We start from the raw sequence: 17,481 nt of genomic DNA, 5'->3' as shown, positions 1-17,481 counted from the left end.
TACTTGGCTCTTAAAGGATGTATGTGGTATGCAAGATGGTAATGAATTCATTTACAGGATATAATGTTATACTGATAACATAAACAACAAAAGCACCTGCATGTTGGTGGTATTTGTGTATATTGCTGTAATTAGTACTTACTTACATGAGTTAAGTTACTTACATAAACGTAACCATTTTTGAGGACTTTGTTGTGGACTTTTGGAAGTAATCAATTGTGTGGTGCTGTTTGCACACGTTATTTCTCAAGAAATGTACCAAAACGACGGAGGAAAACTATTCTATTTTGTCCATCCACGAACACGATCTAGTTCACAATTTGCCTCTTGTCATAAATAATAATGGTCAAATAGTGGGAAATGCATGAAAAGGTCATATTTTCACCATTAGAGCCAACAATAAAGACAAATAATTATCTAATGCCACAATGCACCCGTGCGTAATGTAACTGCTGTGATTAATATAATGTCTTTATGGACAGATTATTTGACCATTTACAGTTAGTAGTACGATGCCATTTGTGAAAGAGTGAAGCACAGTTCTGAAAGACACACTCAGAGAGAGAGAGAGACAGAAAGAGAGAGAGAGAGAGATGTAGCTGATGACGTCTGGCGTGAACATTCACGCGGGGACTTAATGATTTGCATCACTGGAGCTATCATATTTTTCCCCACTATAAAATGATGTGCCTTTTTAAACTTTAGCTTTAGCCACTGTCCGCGCACTAGTCGTGAAGTGTGGTGTAAAACATTACTCCGTCTACTTTCACATTTTAAACCAGTAGAAAAGAAGAAGAAACTTACTTTGACCGTCAAACTTGCGGATGATAGTGTCCAGGTAGGTGTTCTGGAGAGCGACATGACCTCGTCTAACAGGCATTTTGTCGCTGAGAGTAGTGACTTTCCCAACACGAACTCCTTTCCAACTGCGACAAACACGTTGACTTCTTTCTTTTGGTTTTACATATAACCGACCATGAATACGTAACTGAAACTGTTTTGCATGGTGCAAATACAATTAGAGCAAATGTAGATGTAAAATGGATAATTAAAGCAGCATTTGTTGACAAAGAGGCGCCACAGCGACCTGTCACAGCCACTGCAAGGATTCGTTTCCAGGGCGATCTAAGAGCCGTGCTTACGGGCAGGGAGGGAGAAAAACCGAGGTCACGTAGCTAAAACTGGTCAGAAGTCCACCAGCCACAGCATCTTCCACGTTACAGCCCACAACTCGAAAATAAGTTTAACTAAAATAGAAAAGGCACAAGTTTTGCGCACCAAAAACACACGTGCACACGTAGACTTATTATGTATGGCACATTACTTCCATAACGTGGTCGACGACGTCCAGTCTACAGAGAGATATCTAGTTTGTTACCTTTAAAGACTGTAAGTCGACGCTGACCAAATTACCGACCAGATATATCATGCAAGGTGCGAGTGTCAAAATATCGCCTCATGCTTTTCTCCGTCGACTTCTTAGTACAGCCATTACAGAATGACAGGTTGTGTGGCGCATGGAAGAAATGAGACGTCATTAGACGCGGCTGCCACTTTTGACAGAGAGCAGAGACACGCACATCGCCTTCACATCTCATCGCAACACCCAAATCTCAAAATAGACCCCCCCCCCCTCATGTATGTTTTCTAAGTAAAATTGTGTGTATGGTTATTTTATCTTCCGCACCTTGCTTATATAGCCTACATGTTATTATGTCTTCAACAAGTTAGGATAAAGCACTCGATTGTTTTTCTTTGTTGCAAAACACTGTTATCTTAATCGCGTTTTGCGTTTAAGGCTACCAGTTTTAAAGTGTGTGCTGCGCTTCACAGTAAGCTTTACCGAGTGACAGCTGACGAGAGACAGAATGCTTAGGAGGGGAGTATGATAAGAAAATGAAAAAGAAAATTCTGTTCTACTCTTGAGTAGATAGTGCCGATTACAAGCTGTCGTTAGATTAAAAAAAAAATGAACATGGTTAACAACACCGTCACCGAATATATTGTTCAATCCACAAACAATGATTTCACACTACGATTTCTATGTCACTGCTGCCTAATGAGGTATAATGTTACAGAGGAGGAGGAAAGACAAAGGGAGTGGGGGATAACAGCAAGGGCAAACTAACACTGTGTTTATACTTGGTCAGAATTAATATACTTTACAGTTGTGTAAATGTGATTCAACCCACCAATTACAAAAAAAAACACTTCACACACACACACACACACACAGAGAGAGAGAGAGAGAGAGAGAGAGAGAGAGAGATGGTTGTTGCAGTATTAAGGTAGCAGCTGCAGGTGAGGGAGAGTGAAAGTGTAAATGTGTCCAGGGAGGACAGAGAGCTAATGTGGGCATTGTGAGAGTGGGATGGGCAATGTGCTTTAACTAGTGCATGTGTTTTGTGCTAACAGATATTGCACCACCTTTTTTCAGTTGTATGTGAGTGTTGCATTGTTTAAATCTGTGCATGCTGCATTGAATCTTCCCCTGTGTTAAGGTCCAAATAAAAGCACTAAAATGTGTGTTTGTGTATGTGTGTGTACGTGTGTGTGTGTGTGTCGAGGTCGAGGTCAGAGGGTGTGCTAGAGGGGTCGTTGCCAAGTAGGGATAGCCGTCCTGTGTTTTGTCTTCATGGTCTCGATGAAATGAAATGCTAAATTTAGCTACCAGGACCACATATCTTCTCTTACCCCTTGAGGGCAGGTCCAAGTTTGTCTGTGTGTGTGTGTGTGTGTGTGTGTGTGTGTGTGTGTGTCTGTGTCTGTGTGTGTGGGTGTGTGTGTGCGTGTGTGCGTGTGTGTGTGTGTGTGTGTGTGTGTGTGTGTGTGTGTGTGTGTGTGTGAATGCACATGTCGTTATATGTGTTGCATGGTACAAAGTATACATGTTTGTATGAGTGTATGAGTGTAGAGGTTGTGTATAGTTGATGTTTACTGGGGGACCAACCCATATCCCTATTAGCCTATGTGTGTGTGTGTGTGTGTGTGTGTGTGAGAGAGAGAGAGAGAGAGAAAGAGAGAGATAGTCTGTCTCTGTGTGTGTATCCAATTAGTAAACTTGTGTTTGTACTGACCATAGCTGTGTGTAAGCTCCTTTCCAATCTTTGAGGAACACAGAGATCCTATATGTGCCTTCACACCTTTCCACTATCACACACACACACACACACACACACACACACACACACACACAGTCTTCACTCCATCAGTTCCAGTAAGACAGTGGGGATCATGGTGGGCTTCCCAGTGCTTCCAGTAGCTGTGGAGGGGCAGAAAGTGAGGGCCGCTCCCTGCTGAAGTGGTTTATCTGCCATGCATTTATCTGCCATGCATTCTTCCAGCCAGTCTGCCCCAACCAACACTGAACTGAGATTGGCAAGCAGAGCAGATAAGAGTCTCTCTCTCTCTCTCTCTCTCTCTCTCTCTCTCTCTCTCTCTCTCTCTCTCTCTCTCTGTGTTTCTCTCTCTCTCTCTCACACACACACACACACACACACACACACACACACACACACATCACACAACATCACACATATCACATGTCATTTGTTGTCTTTCCTGACACCTTCATCCATGGAATATTCTTGCTTTAAATGGTTGACAAAGGCACTTCTGTGGTTGCATTTAAAAACATATGTGTGTGGGAGACCATGTATACTGTACATGCATATGAATATCATTGACTTGGGCACTTTGTACACAACCACACGGTTCACGTGTGCACATGTTTGAAAAACGTGAACGCAGAAAGTGTGTGTGTGTGTTTGTGTCAGGGGGATAACACAAACTGACAGAACAGGCTGATTACCCCTGAACCAAGTGCATTATGGGGGCATGGGAGTGGGTTCACGCGGCGCTGTTGAAGGTTGTCCCGGGGATAACTGTAGGAGAGGAGCGGTCTGATTGTGTATGGTGAGATGGGGGGAGGGAATGGTCCTCAAGGCACCCTCACTCTCCGTTATCTCCGTTCGCAAAGCAGTAGGGCTTGGACTGGACTCCGGGCCAACCTTGAGAGCCTGTCCTTGGGAAGCGGGCCGAGGTGTTTGATCCACTCCAGTATCACCGCATCCCCCATGCCCAGACCCCTTAGCGGCATCACTCACTGGTTTATAATTTCCCACCAGACAGATAGAAATGCCCGCTTGTCCCCTCACACCACATAAGCCTTCGGGGTGAATAAGGTTAACTGCACAAACACCCTCTCTATGTCACAACAGATTAGATCAATGCAACTATGTGTGTTTGTAAAAATAAACTAAGTGTTCCGATGACTTTTTACAGCTGTATCAGGATGAGGTTTTCAACGTAAAGCTGCACAAGACCACTGATCTCAAAAGACCAATAGGTGATGGATTACCTGGATTGATAGGTGATGCCACAGTGGTGTGCATTTGTCTTGGAACCACTGGAGAAACTGAGCCAGGCTGAGCAAATCACCTCACAGTTTTTGCAGAAATATATTTAGTATGTTTGTGGGAATGTAGTTTATGACACTGCTACAATGTAAAAAATGCAATGCCAACATCACAGAAACATGTTAACATTGTTTGTTATCATTGAGAAAGCTGTGAATTTTGCATTGAAAGGTAGGGTAGGTAAGTGATGCTAAGCTATTTCTAACACGTAACACTTTTTGTAACATTTAGCGAATATCTCCTTACAATTAGATAGCTCCCTGAGAACACTATAAGAATCCTAGTTCTCTTACACAGCCCTGGCTCCATATGGTGTGTTTTGTTTGGTCTTTGGTTCAAATAAAATGTAGGTTGTTTTGGACAAAAGTATCTAACAAACGCAACGCCATCTAGCATTGCTTATCCTACCTTTAGTCATTGTTCACAGGGCAAGAACATTCGGCTACTCGATCCAGTGTTCTTGATATTAGTGAGCAAGATGCATGCCATAGTGAACGTAGTCCAGGCAACTCCCTGGGCCTGACAGCACTTCCTCTCATTCTTCTCTCACTCCTTTACCTTGGGGAGCAAAGGTGTTGATAGATATGGATGTCATCCACACCTTCTCCACACGTTTCCCCTCTGACAGCAAGAGGCACACCTGCCTCTCAAGTTTTCCTAATCAGACCAGCCAGTAGGCAGAGAGGCCTGCTGGGAAGCCCTGCTCCGTGCTGTGTGTCAATCAGTCAGGCCCTGTTCTGTGCCACGATGCACAAACGCATGTGGAGGAACATTTTGGTTTTCTTTATCACTTTACCAAGTGGCTCCTGATAGTCTGGGCCAGTCCACAAGTCAGTCTACATGTACGCATAAAATGTCTACAGTGAAAAGATGTTTGACAGGGTTTCTATGTACGATTGGTAAACTACCAGTAGTGTGTGTGTGTGTGTGTGTGTGTGTGTGTGAAAAACAGAGCAGCAAAGGACCATGTCAAAGCAGCACTCAAAATACAGATATTTCAACATTTTATCTGTTTTTATTTCTTGTTAATTCTTCATAATAATATACCAGTCTCTACAGTCCACACCTACACATTATTTGATGCAGGTTATTGGTTTATGTCTCTCAGTGGAACAGTGCATCAACAACAGAGAGAAGAGTAGCACCACTTTGCCCCAGGAGGTATGGGGGCGTAGAGAGCTTGCACATCAGCTATATACGTCACACACATGAGAGGATGACCAAAACCTCGACGACGCAAACCCCAAAAAAGCACTAACAAGCAATAAAACATGACATTGAAACGGAAACAGGAAACGTCAGACAGGATGCATTTCACGAAATAATAATAAAAAAAAGAAAGCTCAGCACCTGTCTGTCCACAACAGGCAAACGGTGAGGTGGAGAATCAAAAATGTGTTAATTGTTAGGACATTCATTTGCCCAAGGTAAGAATGTATTAATGTTCATCAGCAATTATTAATGTTCATCGAATGCTCAATCAGCATCTCACAGAAACAAAATGTAAACATGTTAACATACGTTGTATGACAAGGAACTCGCACATGCTTCACAAAAAAAACACAACACTGTAATGTAGACACTAGTTTTTAAAGGGAGGGAGAGGTGTGAGGATGATCTCATGATGGTGCTTTCTGATCTGTGGGAATGCAGTTCTCTCCTTGAGAGAACTGTCATCAAGACAGCACCCATCCTGGAACAAGTACAATCACACACACATACACACATGTACTCAATTACACACACACATGCACACAAATACACACACAGACAGACATGTACAAGCATGAACATACATTCACAAATACACACATATCCTCACTCATGCACACACACATTGACACAAATCTACACGGATAACACAAACACACAGCTATCTCAAGAACATTCTCCTTTGTGTTTCTGCCTAATCAGTCAGACACTTGAGTGATGGGACAAAGCTATGCAAGTGTGTGTGTGTGTGTGTGTGTTTGTGATGGAGAGCTCCAGAACCAGGGTCGTGTGAATAGCTCACAAGACACCTCCCTCCCCCACCCCTGTGTTACATACTAGCACCCGCTGCTGTAAAGCTGCAGATAAACACACCACACCGCACTTGAGGGAAGACAGACAGAGTGTTCTCAGACAGCAACAAACAGAAAGTGAGAGACTGACAGAGGAAGAGAGGGTGTGAGAACACAACCCCCAACCATGCGATGCCACAGAAATGGTGTTAGATTAATAGATGAATGAATTACATGGTGGATGATACCCACTAGAATACTCCCTTTGGCAACTCTGGAATGTAAGGGGAGTATGTGTATGTCCATCAATGGCCCTGACAAACAAGCACACCATATGCATTTACCTCCACCTAAGATCCACCTCTTTCTCTCTACATCTCTACATCTACACAGCAGCACCTGTAGTTCTCTTTCTTCCTCCCCACCCACCTCCCCATGCAAAACACCTACACAAGAACCACACACCCTCAACCGTCATCCCTGCTAAGGACCGAACATAAACTACTTATCTTTGACTGCTCTCCGACTAGGAACACTTTCTACGTTTTCAAGACTGGCACTCGGCTATGGGTTTTACACAAAAACTACAACGCCCAGCATTCAGTCTGGCCATGACAAGGCCTCCAAATAGGGAGCTGTTTGCGATTTTTATAACTTATTCAGTGCCATGCTACCAACGTTATCTTGGTTGTATCACAAAATATTTGGTAAAATTGCTAAGGAAGTAAAGCACATTTTTTCCTTCATGTTCTTAACTTTAATGCTATAGTTAATGTTAGGTGCATCTGTATGATGGAAGATGGGGTGGATCTGTGAAGTGGGGGTAGTTGTTATTATTATAATAGAGACAGGCTTGGTGGTTTCAGTCTGATTTTAGTTCAGTGAGATAAACAGAGAGACAGAGAGAGAGAGAGAGAGAGAGAGAGAGAGAGACAGAAATAGGGGGAGAGAGAGAGAGAGAGAGAGAGAGAGAGAGAAATAGGGGGAGAGAGAGAGTATGAAATCCAGAGACACTAAAGAGGCCACAGAGCTGTCTGCTGTGAACAACGGGCCAGTGTGCTCTTCATGTCTAGTTGTCCTGTGTGCACCCACTTAGGGCAGTTCCTTCCGCTCAGTGGTCGACTCCTTTATTATCTGACGGACAAAGAAGGAAGAGGGGTCAGTGTCAGCCACACAGTGGCAGTTACAACAAACAACAATGTGTGTGTGTCTTTCTACAACAAAAGACACACGCACAAGAGACATGAGGGCAACAATTATGACCTGACCCCCTCCCCAGAAATGATACAGTCATATTTAATGTCTAATGTCTTGCTTTTTTGAACTGCACTCTTACATTTACGTTTACATGTATTCATTTGGCAGAGGCATTTATCCAAACTTACAGCAATAGAATAACATTTAAACAGCAGAGTAGACATACATCCATCCAAACAGAACAAAAGGGTTAGATCATCTTGCAAGCTAACTCATCTGGCATGTCTCCCTCTGGTGGTAATTTTAGGAAATACAAAGAGAACATTTCTATGAATACTTTTTTCACCGGTGCTCAAGTCACCAGCAGAGTCACAGTTAGTGGATTTGTCTTTGACAAAAATGTCCTCTCTAACGCCTCACCTCCCCATCGCGAGTCTCCACGGTCCGCACCACGATGCTTCTCTTCACGTGAGCCTCTGGGGAGAACTTGGTGTCCATGGGAGTGTCTGCAGAAGAGAGAAAAAAAGAGAGAGAGAGAGAGAGAGAGAGTGAGAAAGAATACAACAATACAGGAGTCTAGGGAATAGTATATTGATATACAGAAGATACAGTGAGTACATATCCCTGTAAAATAAATGTCAAATAATTAAAATGTGCACCATAATTGTATTATTTCTCAGTTGAATGTCAGGTGACACACTTGACTAGGTCATAGTTTTCACTTTTATCTTCTTTCGAAACTTTTGTATGATTTTGTTCTTTGGACTGCAATGTGATCCTCTGCCAAGATCTTCTAGAGGCATGGGAGTCATCTTGTCAGACAGTATTTTTGGTATCATGGTGCCATCTATAAATGTCATTGGACGGTAACACAAATACTTACATAGTGCGCTCACAGAGACTTAGCTGATCATCTGTTAAGATTCCAGTTCAGTATGTAAAATTGTTGTTGAACAGTTACTGAACAGCAACTCAACCAAAGCCAACTTCTAACCTTAACTTTACCATATGTTGTCTTAAAGTGGCAGTTGGCTAGCCTAGAAATCTAGACACACCCTAGCAGCAGCAAATTACATTTGCTTCCAGGGCTAGTCTAACAACTCTCCGTTGGCTTGTGAGCTCGAAAAATTAAACTTCTATCAGGCCAATCAAATCGTGTATCGTTAGGCGGGCTTAACATAATGATTGATGACAGAGTTGCAACGGTTTGGCTTGAATTCCCTGCTACTTGAAAACAAAGAAGATGGATGTTGCTGTTGGCCAACAGAGTTAAGCTTGTTTTAAGTTGGCAAAAGTTTGAACTAGCCAACTAGCTCCGCTGGTGGGAAAACGCATGGGACTCAGCGCTGTCCTATTGCGTGCAGAGGGAATTTGAAAGACAACCGATTATCCCGCCCCTCGGACTGAGTACTGCGAACGGTGAACATTTTAATGTGGGTCTGGCTCGTCAGGCTAGCAGTTGGCAAGATTTTTTTGATCATATTCACTGAAACCAGCACTATGCGCCGACAAAGCAACATAAATCAGCCGGTTTTAGAAAAAAGCCCGCACTTCTTCCTCCACCTATCTGTTATTTGTTTTGCAAAAATCCACAGCTCCCGGTTCTTCTGGTCCAATCAGAGCAGGGCTGTGTGACATCTGACTGTCAATCACAGTCTGGTGCAGTCTTGTGCTCAATGACGAGCACAAACTCGATGAGAGGGTGCTCGGTGGTAGTGGGGGAGAGGCATGAGATTTGTAAACATTCAACATTTTGGCTAAGTCCCCTCAATCTGTCAGACTTGCCAACTGCAGCTTTAACAGAGAGTCAACAGACCGATTGTTGATAATCTGAGCATCTGTAGACTGTTGGTGGGCGGACTATCCAAGTGAAGTGTGACCCTATGCATTTATTGGGGTACTCCTTGACCAGGTTCATATCCAACATGGATCTCATCTGAGTCGAACTCATTTAGTTTGATCTCATCATCTGACTAATATTCACTAACAATTTCTTGAATTTCCCCTTGGGGATCAATAAAGTATCTATCTATCTATCTCTCTATCTATCTAATATTCAATAATCACTTTTTTTGCCAAAGAAAAGAACATGACAAGCCAGATAAATACTTCGAACATACAGTAGTTTTTAGTCCAATGAGACTACTAAATTTGAAATCTTGAAATCTACGACAATTTTTTAAAATCCATTTATTTATTTATTTTTTTCTTTCAAAAAGCCTACCTCTGAATTGGAGATTGGCGAAGCTCTGCACAGGAACAGTGATTCTGCAATCAATAGCCATGGATCAGAACATTTCACAAGAACCAAAGCTGAATTATTGAATCTTATTAAATTATTAACATTTCCAATTTTACTTTTAATGTGTGAAAGGTGCATCCTGATTTGAAACACTGATCTGATCTTCTATCCATCTCTGATATGCTTTCTTCCCCTACTCCTTCTCTTTCCTCTCATTCTTCTCTGCTCTCAACTCAACTAATATATCTCCTCTCTTCTTCTTTCTTTTGTTCTCATTCTCCTCTCTGATTCTTACCACGTGTCCCCTCTCTTTTCCACTCCTCTCCTTCCTTCCTTCCTTCCTTCCTTCCTGACATCTATCCATACTTCTCTCTTCTTCCCACCTTCTGTCCCATCTCTCCTCATCTCTCCCCTTCTCTTCTTTCCTCTCCTCTCCTCTTTTCCACTCCTCTCCTTTTCTCACATCTACACTTCTCTCCTCTCCTCTCCTCTTCCACTCCTCTCCTCTCTTTTCCACTCCTCTCCTTTCCTCACATCTACACTTCTCTCCTCTCCTCTTCCACTCCTCTCCTCTCTTTTCCACTCCTCTCCTTTCCTCACATCTACACTTCTCTCCTCTCCTCTTCTCTTCCACTCCTCTCCTCTCTTTTCCACTCCTCTCCTTTCCTCACATCTACTTCTCTCCTCTTCCTACCTTCTGTCTCATCTCTCCCCTTTTCTTCTCTTCTTTCCTCTCCTCTCCTCTCTTTTCCACTCCTCTCCTCTTCCTACCTTCTGTCCCCATCTCTCCTCTTCTTTTCTTCTGTATGCGTACGTCTCCTCTCACCTGCTCTCCTCGCCCTCCAGCAGCTTCCTGTAGGTGGCGATCTCAATGTCCAGGGCCAACTTGACGTTGAGGAGGTCCTGGTACTCTTGCAGGTGCCTGGCCATCTCCTCCTTCAGGCTGTGGATATCGTCCTCCAGGCGTGCAATGCTCTCCTGGTAACTAGCGGTCTCCATGGCGAAGCGATCCTCCATGTCGTGCAGCTGCCTTTCCAGAGATTCATTCTTCATCCAGACACAGACAGAGAGAAGTACAAAGTCAGCACTAGTCACTAATGGAGCAATAAGTAAAAACAGGAAAGAGATAATTATGAAAAGAGAGAGAAAGAAAGAGAAGGAGAGAGAGAGAGAGAAAGGGTGTATTTCTTGTCCTTTTTAAGGCTATGTAATGACTTCATTTCTACTACCCTAGCAAGAACAAATGCCTAAACACTGACACTTTAAATGAAAGGAATAAGAGAGAAAGACAGAGAAAAAGATGGAAGGGTGAATATATATAGAGAAATAGAACAAACCAACACAGATCTCCCTTGAGAGCTATAATTTCCATTCACAAGGGATGATGATCATCGTACTCACAGTACCACGAAGAGCTTCCAGGTCACAGGTCATCACCTGTACTTGTCGGCGGTACTCATTGGCCTCCTGTTTGGCCTGTCTCAGAGCTTCTGTGTTGCGATTGGCTGCATCAGTCAGATCAGCAAACTGTCAAGGAAAGGCAAAGAAGCTTCCATTTCGAATGCCCATGTTTGAGCTTATTAACACACACATGTGTGCATCTTTCAGGATCAAAGACATGACTTCTACATTCCCTGTGGTAGGCGTATACGTGTGTGCGTGAAGTTTGAAGCGTACCTTTGATATTGTGTTGTGTGTATGTGTTGTTGTTGTTGCTGTTTGTGGATGTGTGTAGAAATTAGAAACTCTATTTTATCTCCCCCGTGTCCAGTGTCAGTCTGCTCACCTTAGAGCGGTACCACTCCTCGGTCTCGTGCATGTTGGAGTTAGCCATGGCCTCGTACTGGACTCTGATGTCCCTCAGCGCAGCCGTCAGGTCGGGTTTGGACATGTCCACATCCACATGAACCTGCTGGGCCTGCTGCTGCTCCTGAAGCTCACGCAACTCCTGCAGGGAGGAGAGGAGGAGAGGAGAGGAGAGGAGGAGAGAAGAGAGGAGGAGAGGAAAGAAGAGAGGTGAGTTTGAACACTATTTTATTACAGTAAAAAACACTTTACTTGACAGTATCAACACATGAACACATGACACTGTCATGACACATGAAACTCTAACCCTAATCCTAACCTCTAATCCTAATCCTAACCCCAACCCCAACCCTAACCCTAACTCTAAACCTAACCCTAACCCTAAACCTACTTCTAACCCTAACTTGTTGACAAAAACCAAATGTCACTTATAATAAGCTTTATTTGTATAGCACCTTTCATACACAGAATGCAGCTCAAAGTGCTTTACATTTGAAGCATGTAACACAATAATAGTCAGTCAGTCATTATCAATCACTTTTCTTCATTGCTAGGGGCCGTTTATGATCCACTCAGCAACATATCAAAAATATAGAAAATTACATGTCATAAGACTGGCAGCCTTAACTCTCTTACCCCCCACAAGCCCGCCATATGGCAATTGTGGCAAGGAAAAACTCCCATATTCCAGGAAGAAACCTTGAGCAGAACCTGACTTAATAGGGGGACTTAATAACAGAAGCGTTATGTCATAAACGTTTATGACTTGTTTATGACACGTTCATGACAGTGTCATGTCACTCTGAAGTGTAACCAAGAATTGTCATATGCTCCCACAAAGTTACAAAAAAACTAGAATCATAAAGTTTACATCCTCCCATCAACCAAGAGAGAGGATGGGAGGTGAGGAGGAGAGAAAGAGCTGTGACATGTAGGGGAGAAGAGGAGGCCAGAGAGAAGGGAACGATGGATATGGAAGGTATGGAGAGAGAGAGAGAGAAGATGGAATGAGGGTAAAACAGCAGAAAGCAGTAGCAGTAAGTGAAAGCCTGGCAGTGGTGCAGGCATCAGTACAAACCTCCTCATGGATCTTCTTGAGGAAGTTGATCTCATCCTGCAGAGCATCAATCTTCCTCTCCAGCTGCACCCTGTTCATCGCTGCCTCATCCACATCCTACAAAGAGAGAGAGAGAGAGGGGGGGTAGAAGGAGAGAGAGAGGTAGAGATGGAGTCGGTGCTGCTGAATAAAGGCTTGTGTTAGTGTGCACTAGTGCCTTTGTCATTAAAGGTGCCCATACATCTTTTTTGTCACATTCAGCAATCATCTCCTCACGACCGCTAGCTGCAAACAAAACCAAAACCATGCATGGAGTTTCTGAGGGAATACTGAAGGGAGGGGTAAACTACCTCTCTGGTGTGTTTTGTTTGGTCCTTGGTTAAAATATGTACGTTGTTTTGGACAAAAGAATCTGCTAATAAATGTAAATATAAACATAAACATTAACAAACACGAAAGAAACACACGCACTACTTTATAACTGTATAAACAATTAGGCAATATAGTGTACAGATATGTATAGTGTGCATGCATGTATGTCTGAGTAAGTCAGTATGTATCTTTGCCAGTGTCAGATCACTCACCAGCCCATCAGCTCATGACAAAGCATCATCTTTTTGCTTACAGCAGGCCTTCAAATTACGATACTGTGTGTATTTGTGTGTGTGTGTGTGTGTGTGTGTGTGTGTGTGTGTGTCTGTGTGTCTGTGCATGTGTGAGTCTTTGCGTGTGTGTGAGGAAGAGAGGAGAACTGGCACTGTAGTCTGAGTGTACTGTGTGCATGTTTGATGCTCACCTGTCTGAAGGTATTGAGGTTGTTCTCGGCCTCCTGCCGCAGAGCACTCTCATCCTGCAGCCTGTGGGGACAGAACAGACTGAGGGTCAACTCCACCTTAAGCTCTGCCATCAAATCAGCCATCAGCCACACTAAGACCCTTTTGAGATGCAGCAGCACATCTTCTTACACTGGCTCTGGGAGCATGTCTTACTCCTACATACAGTATGCACAGTGTGGGTGTTTTCTACGTATATTTTGGGGCTTTTGTGTTTGTTCAGATAGGACAGGAAATAGTGACAGAAAGCAAGTGGGAGAGAGAGATGGAGTGGGACCAGGAAATGAGCCCTAATGGGCTGTTAATGCGCTGTAGTGTGCGTGTGAGTGTGTGTGTGCATGTGTGTGTGTGTGTGTGTGTGTGTGTGTGTGTGTGCATGTGTGTGTGTGCGTGTGTGTGTGTGTGTGTGCTCATGTTTGGCTGTGTGATTATCATCATTCATTAGCCATTCATCATCTCACTGGCACTAACAGAAGTTCCCACGGGGTGGAGTATGCATGCATGCATGAACACACACACACACACACACACACACACACACACACACACACACACACACTCACACACACTCACACACACAAACACACACACACACACACACACACACACACACACACACACACACACACACATGCGTACAAAACTGGAATTACTATCTAGGCTACCTTTTACTCTGTATCTCTCAGCTCTGGCCTCTGCACTTTAGATATAATGTCTTGAGGAGCTTATTAGCTTAACTCCAGGTAATTCAGATCAGCTGTCTGTGCAGAACACACTGTACAATCCAAAACCTTGTACCTTGAAATCTACAACAACTCTTTTTTCTTCCATGACAAAGGTTCTCTTTAAGCGTATTCAATCTCTTGCTCTATGAAAATGATTCAAATTGTCAATAATCGATGCTACAGTTTTCTGTCTCCACCAGAGCCAAGCCACCTCTAAGGAAAATTATCTCTCTTTCTCTCTCTCTCGCTCTCTCTCTCTCTCTCTCTCTCTCTCTCTCGTGTCTATTACTAAATCTTCCCCTTCCTTCAGTCCTTCAGCCTCTCAGATGCTGCCCAACACTGTTGAGGAGACATTTGTGCATCTTACTGAAGAGGCCAGCTGTGTGAAATGGATATGGTGTGGACTTCGCCTGGCTGTGTCCCTAGTGGCAAGGTATGGAAACACACTTATGAGTGTGACAGTCAGAGTCCAACGGGGAGTCGGGGGGGGCACAGAGTCAGGGACATGTTCTTGACTTAAGGGTGCCACCTCATGACCCCCTACGTTAGTTTTATGGAGAGGCAGATGCAGCTGGCTGGAGGGGGATGACGAGTTCAGCCCTGGTGGACAACAGGACATCTGCCGTCCCCACCACACGTCTGTCTCTGTAGAGGGGCTCTATTGTGTGTCCGCCTCCCCTCGGTCCCCCCACGCTCTCCTCATTCATAGGCTAAGAAGGAGCAGGACTTGGGCGAGGCTCAAGTTTGAAAAGAACAGGAGTGAGAAAAGGACTGCTCGAGCCTCAACCCCCTTCGTGGAACATGGCGTTCCTTTCACTGAGAAGTGAAGACATTCCAGCACTAAGAATTCTCTCTCCGATGGGATGCCATCAGTCAGATAGACATATGTGACTACGGTGACAGAGGTCTTTAATTTGATACATTTAACTTCAACAATTCACATAATTCACACAATTCAGACCCAATCAAGAGTCCTGTTGAACAAGCAGATTTTTGACCATGATACTTGACTTATGCTGCATATAACAGCCATCTCCTATGATTCTATTAACCCACTCCCCCCTCCCCAAATCTATCCCCAGCCTTTTTCCCTTTTTCGAAGCACAGCCGCCAACAAGTTAATCACAGTCAATAGACTCTGTGAATGAATCCTTATTACCTCTAAAGTGTAAAATCAAAGTTCCAGTGTCCTCTTATCTCTCTATGCTCTATCTCTCTCTCCATCGCCCGATCTCTATCTCTTTTGCCTGTCTCTTAGACCTTTAATCTTTGAGATCTTTGAGACACAGACTGGCATTAAGATTACAAGACCCAGGCTAAAACCCACCATAAATAGATTGAACTGATCCAGAACATCTGAGATAACACATGCAAGCCAAATTCCCCAGTCCCCCGCCCCCTCACCTCTGCTTGAGGGTGGCCACGTCGGCGGCCAGGTTGTCCCTCTCGATCTCCAGCCGGGCCTTGCCGGCGCCCAGGCCGTCCACCTGGCGACGGAGCTCGCGCAGCTCCTCCTGGTAGATGTCGCCCAGGCGGCTGGGCTCCTTCCCACGCAGCTGGTTGAGCTCCACCACCAGCATCTTGTTCTGCTGCTCCAGGAAGCGCACCTTCTCGATGTAGCTGGCGAAGCGGTCGTTCAGGCCCATCATCTCCACCTTCTCGTTGGTGCGCGTCTCGCGGTACTGGGCCTTGAGCAGCGAGTCCGTCGAGAAGTCCAGCCGCTCGCCGCTGACCGGCGCGCTGCCCAGCGACAGGCGCGAGGCGGTGAGGGTCATCGGGCTGGAGAGCGAGAGGTGGCGCGGGCTGGCGTGCAGCGAGAGGCGGCCGCCGGACAGACGAGCCCCGACCGAGGTGCTGCCCTGAAGCCCGAAGCGCCTGCGGTACGAGGACAGGGTCCGCTGGGTCTCCATGCTGAGACAAACAGAGAGAGAGAGAGAGAGAGGGAGTGGGGCTGGGATGGGACAAGTGGCAGGCTTTTATAGACACGGAAGGATAGAGAGACAGAGAGGGAAGGAGGGAGAGGTAGAGAGAGGGAGCTCAGGGAGGGGTGTACGAGGGGAGCACTGAAGGGGGTGGATAAATGGGAGCAGAGGAGGGTGGGTGAAAGGGGTTTGGGGCTTTTTGGGGGTTTGGTGTGTGGTGTGTGTGTGGGTGGGGGGTGGGGGGGGGGGGTATGGGGATGTGTGCCACTGAAAAGCTGGGGGCTGGAGATTGTTTGTGCTTGTCCACTCAGCTACAAACAGCCTCTGACCCCTCCTCCCCTGTTCTCTCTCCGCCTGCATAACTTGGGTTTTGTGTGACCAACTGAGCCAGTCATCCACTGGGAAAAATTACAGAAAAGAAGGAGGTATTGATCTCTTTTTACTCAGACACCCTCAAACTAATAGAGTGAGACTGACTGACACACAGACAGACACAGACAGACAGACAGATAGAGAAAGGAAAAGAGGCATGTCAAAAGAAATGGATACTGTGACAATTATAGCATATTGTAAACCAAAAGCTAGATAATATGACATGTCATGACAGAAGAGGAGAGAGAGAGAGAGAGATGGAGGAGGAGGAGAGAGAGAGAGAGGCATAGAAGAAGGATTGGATGGCAGATCTACAGCAGTGATAATGAATGAATAAAATGAATGGGAGTGAATGCGTGAGTGGTGGGGGGGGGGGGGGGGGTGCACCTTCTTCTGGGAGGCCCACAGCCCAAGGTGAGCCCATATGAAATCTACACGGCTTGGTCAAAGCATCTAAATCTTGTTTGTTGACCACCTTTACCTCTTCTCTACACCTCACGCCACCCCTCCCTCTCTCTCCTCCTCCTTCCTCTCTCCTCCTCCTCCCTCTCTCTCATCCTCTCTCTCCCTCTCTCTCCTCCTCCTTCCTCTCTCCTCCTCCTCCCTCTCTCTCATCCTCTCTCTCTCTCTCTCTCTCCTCCTCCTCCTCCCTTTCTCCTCTCTGCTCCTGTCCTCTCCTCTCTGGTGAGACTGTTTTTCGTTCCCTGTCTCTGCAGGAGGGTAATGATGTCACGGAACACTGGCACGATTATGTAATGGGTAGAAAAAAGAATAGAGAAAGATATGGGTGCATTAGTTTAGATGGCTATTTCCTTTTGTGCTAATCTGAACCATCGAAAGACACAGTGAGACAATAATGCCTCTAAACCATGCCTGCTCGATTATTTCTACACTTACAGAATCACA

General features: G+C 44.9%; 2 protein-coding genes across 3 annotated transcripts in view; both read right to left on the bottom strand.

Moving 5' to 3' along the window:
* Window positions 1-1,605, bottom strand: part of kcnh6a (potassium voltage-gated channel, subfamily H (eag-related), member 6a) — a 49,227-nt gene extending 47,622 nt beyond the window's left edge. For both annotated transcript variants that reach the window (XM_042084849.1, XM_042084850.1), the window contains exon 1: window positions 805-1,605. In XM_042084849.1, coding sequence (XP_041940783.1) covers window positions 805-880 — 76 coding nt within the window. In that variant the 5' untranslated portion in view covers window positions 881-1,605. The remainder of the gene's footprint in view (window positions 1-804) is intronic.
* A 4,444-nt stretch (window positions 1,606-6,049) lies between these two features.
* On the bottom strand, window positions 6,050-16,233 carry LOC121704561 (glial fibrillary acidic protein). The gene is made up of 9 exons (XM_042084885.1): window positions 15,686-16,233; window positions 13,520-13,580; window positions 12,745-12,840; window positions 11,647-11,808; window positions 11,262-11,387; window positions 10,687-10,907; window positions 9,843-9,886; window positions 8,039-8,124; window positions 6,050-7,555 (listed from the first exon to the last, which is right to left on the bottom strand). Exons 1-9 carry the CDS (start codon window positions 16,189-16,191, stop codon window positions 7,514-7,516), a joined length of 1,344 nt encoding a protein of 447 aa, XP_041940819.1. The 5' UTR covers window positions 16,192-16,233; the 3' UTR covers window positions 6,050-7,513.
* Between the last annotated feature and the right edge of the window lie 1,248 nt (window positions 16,234-17,481).

Source organism: Alosa sapidissima, chromosome 3 (genome assembly GCF_018492685.1).
Source record: "Alosa sapidissima isolate fAloSap1 chromosome 3, fAloSap1.pri, whole genome shotgun sequence".
Classification (NCBI taxonomy): Eukaryota; Metazoa; Chordata; class Actinopteri; order Clupeiformes; family Clupeidae; genus Alosa; species Alosa sapidissima.
This window is presented reverse-complemented; position numbering and strand designations above follow the sequence as displayed.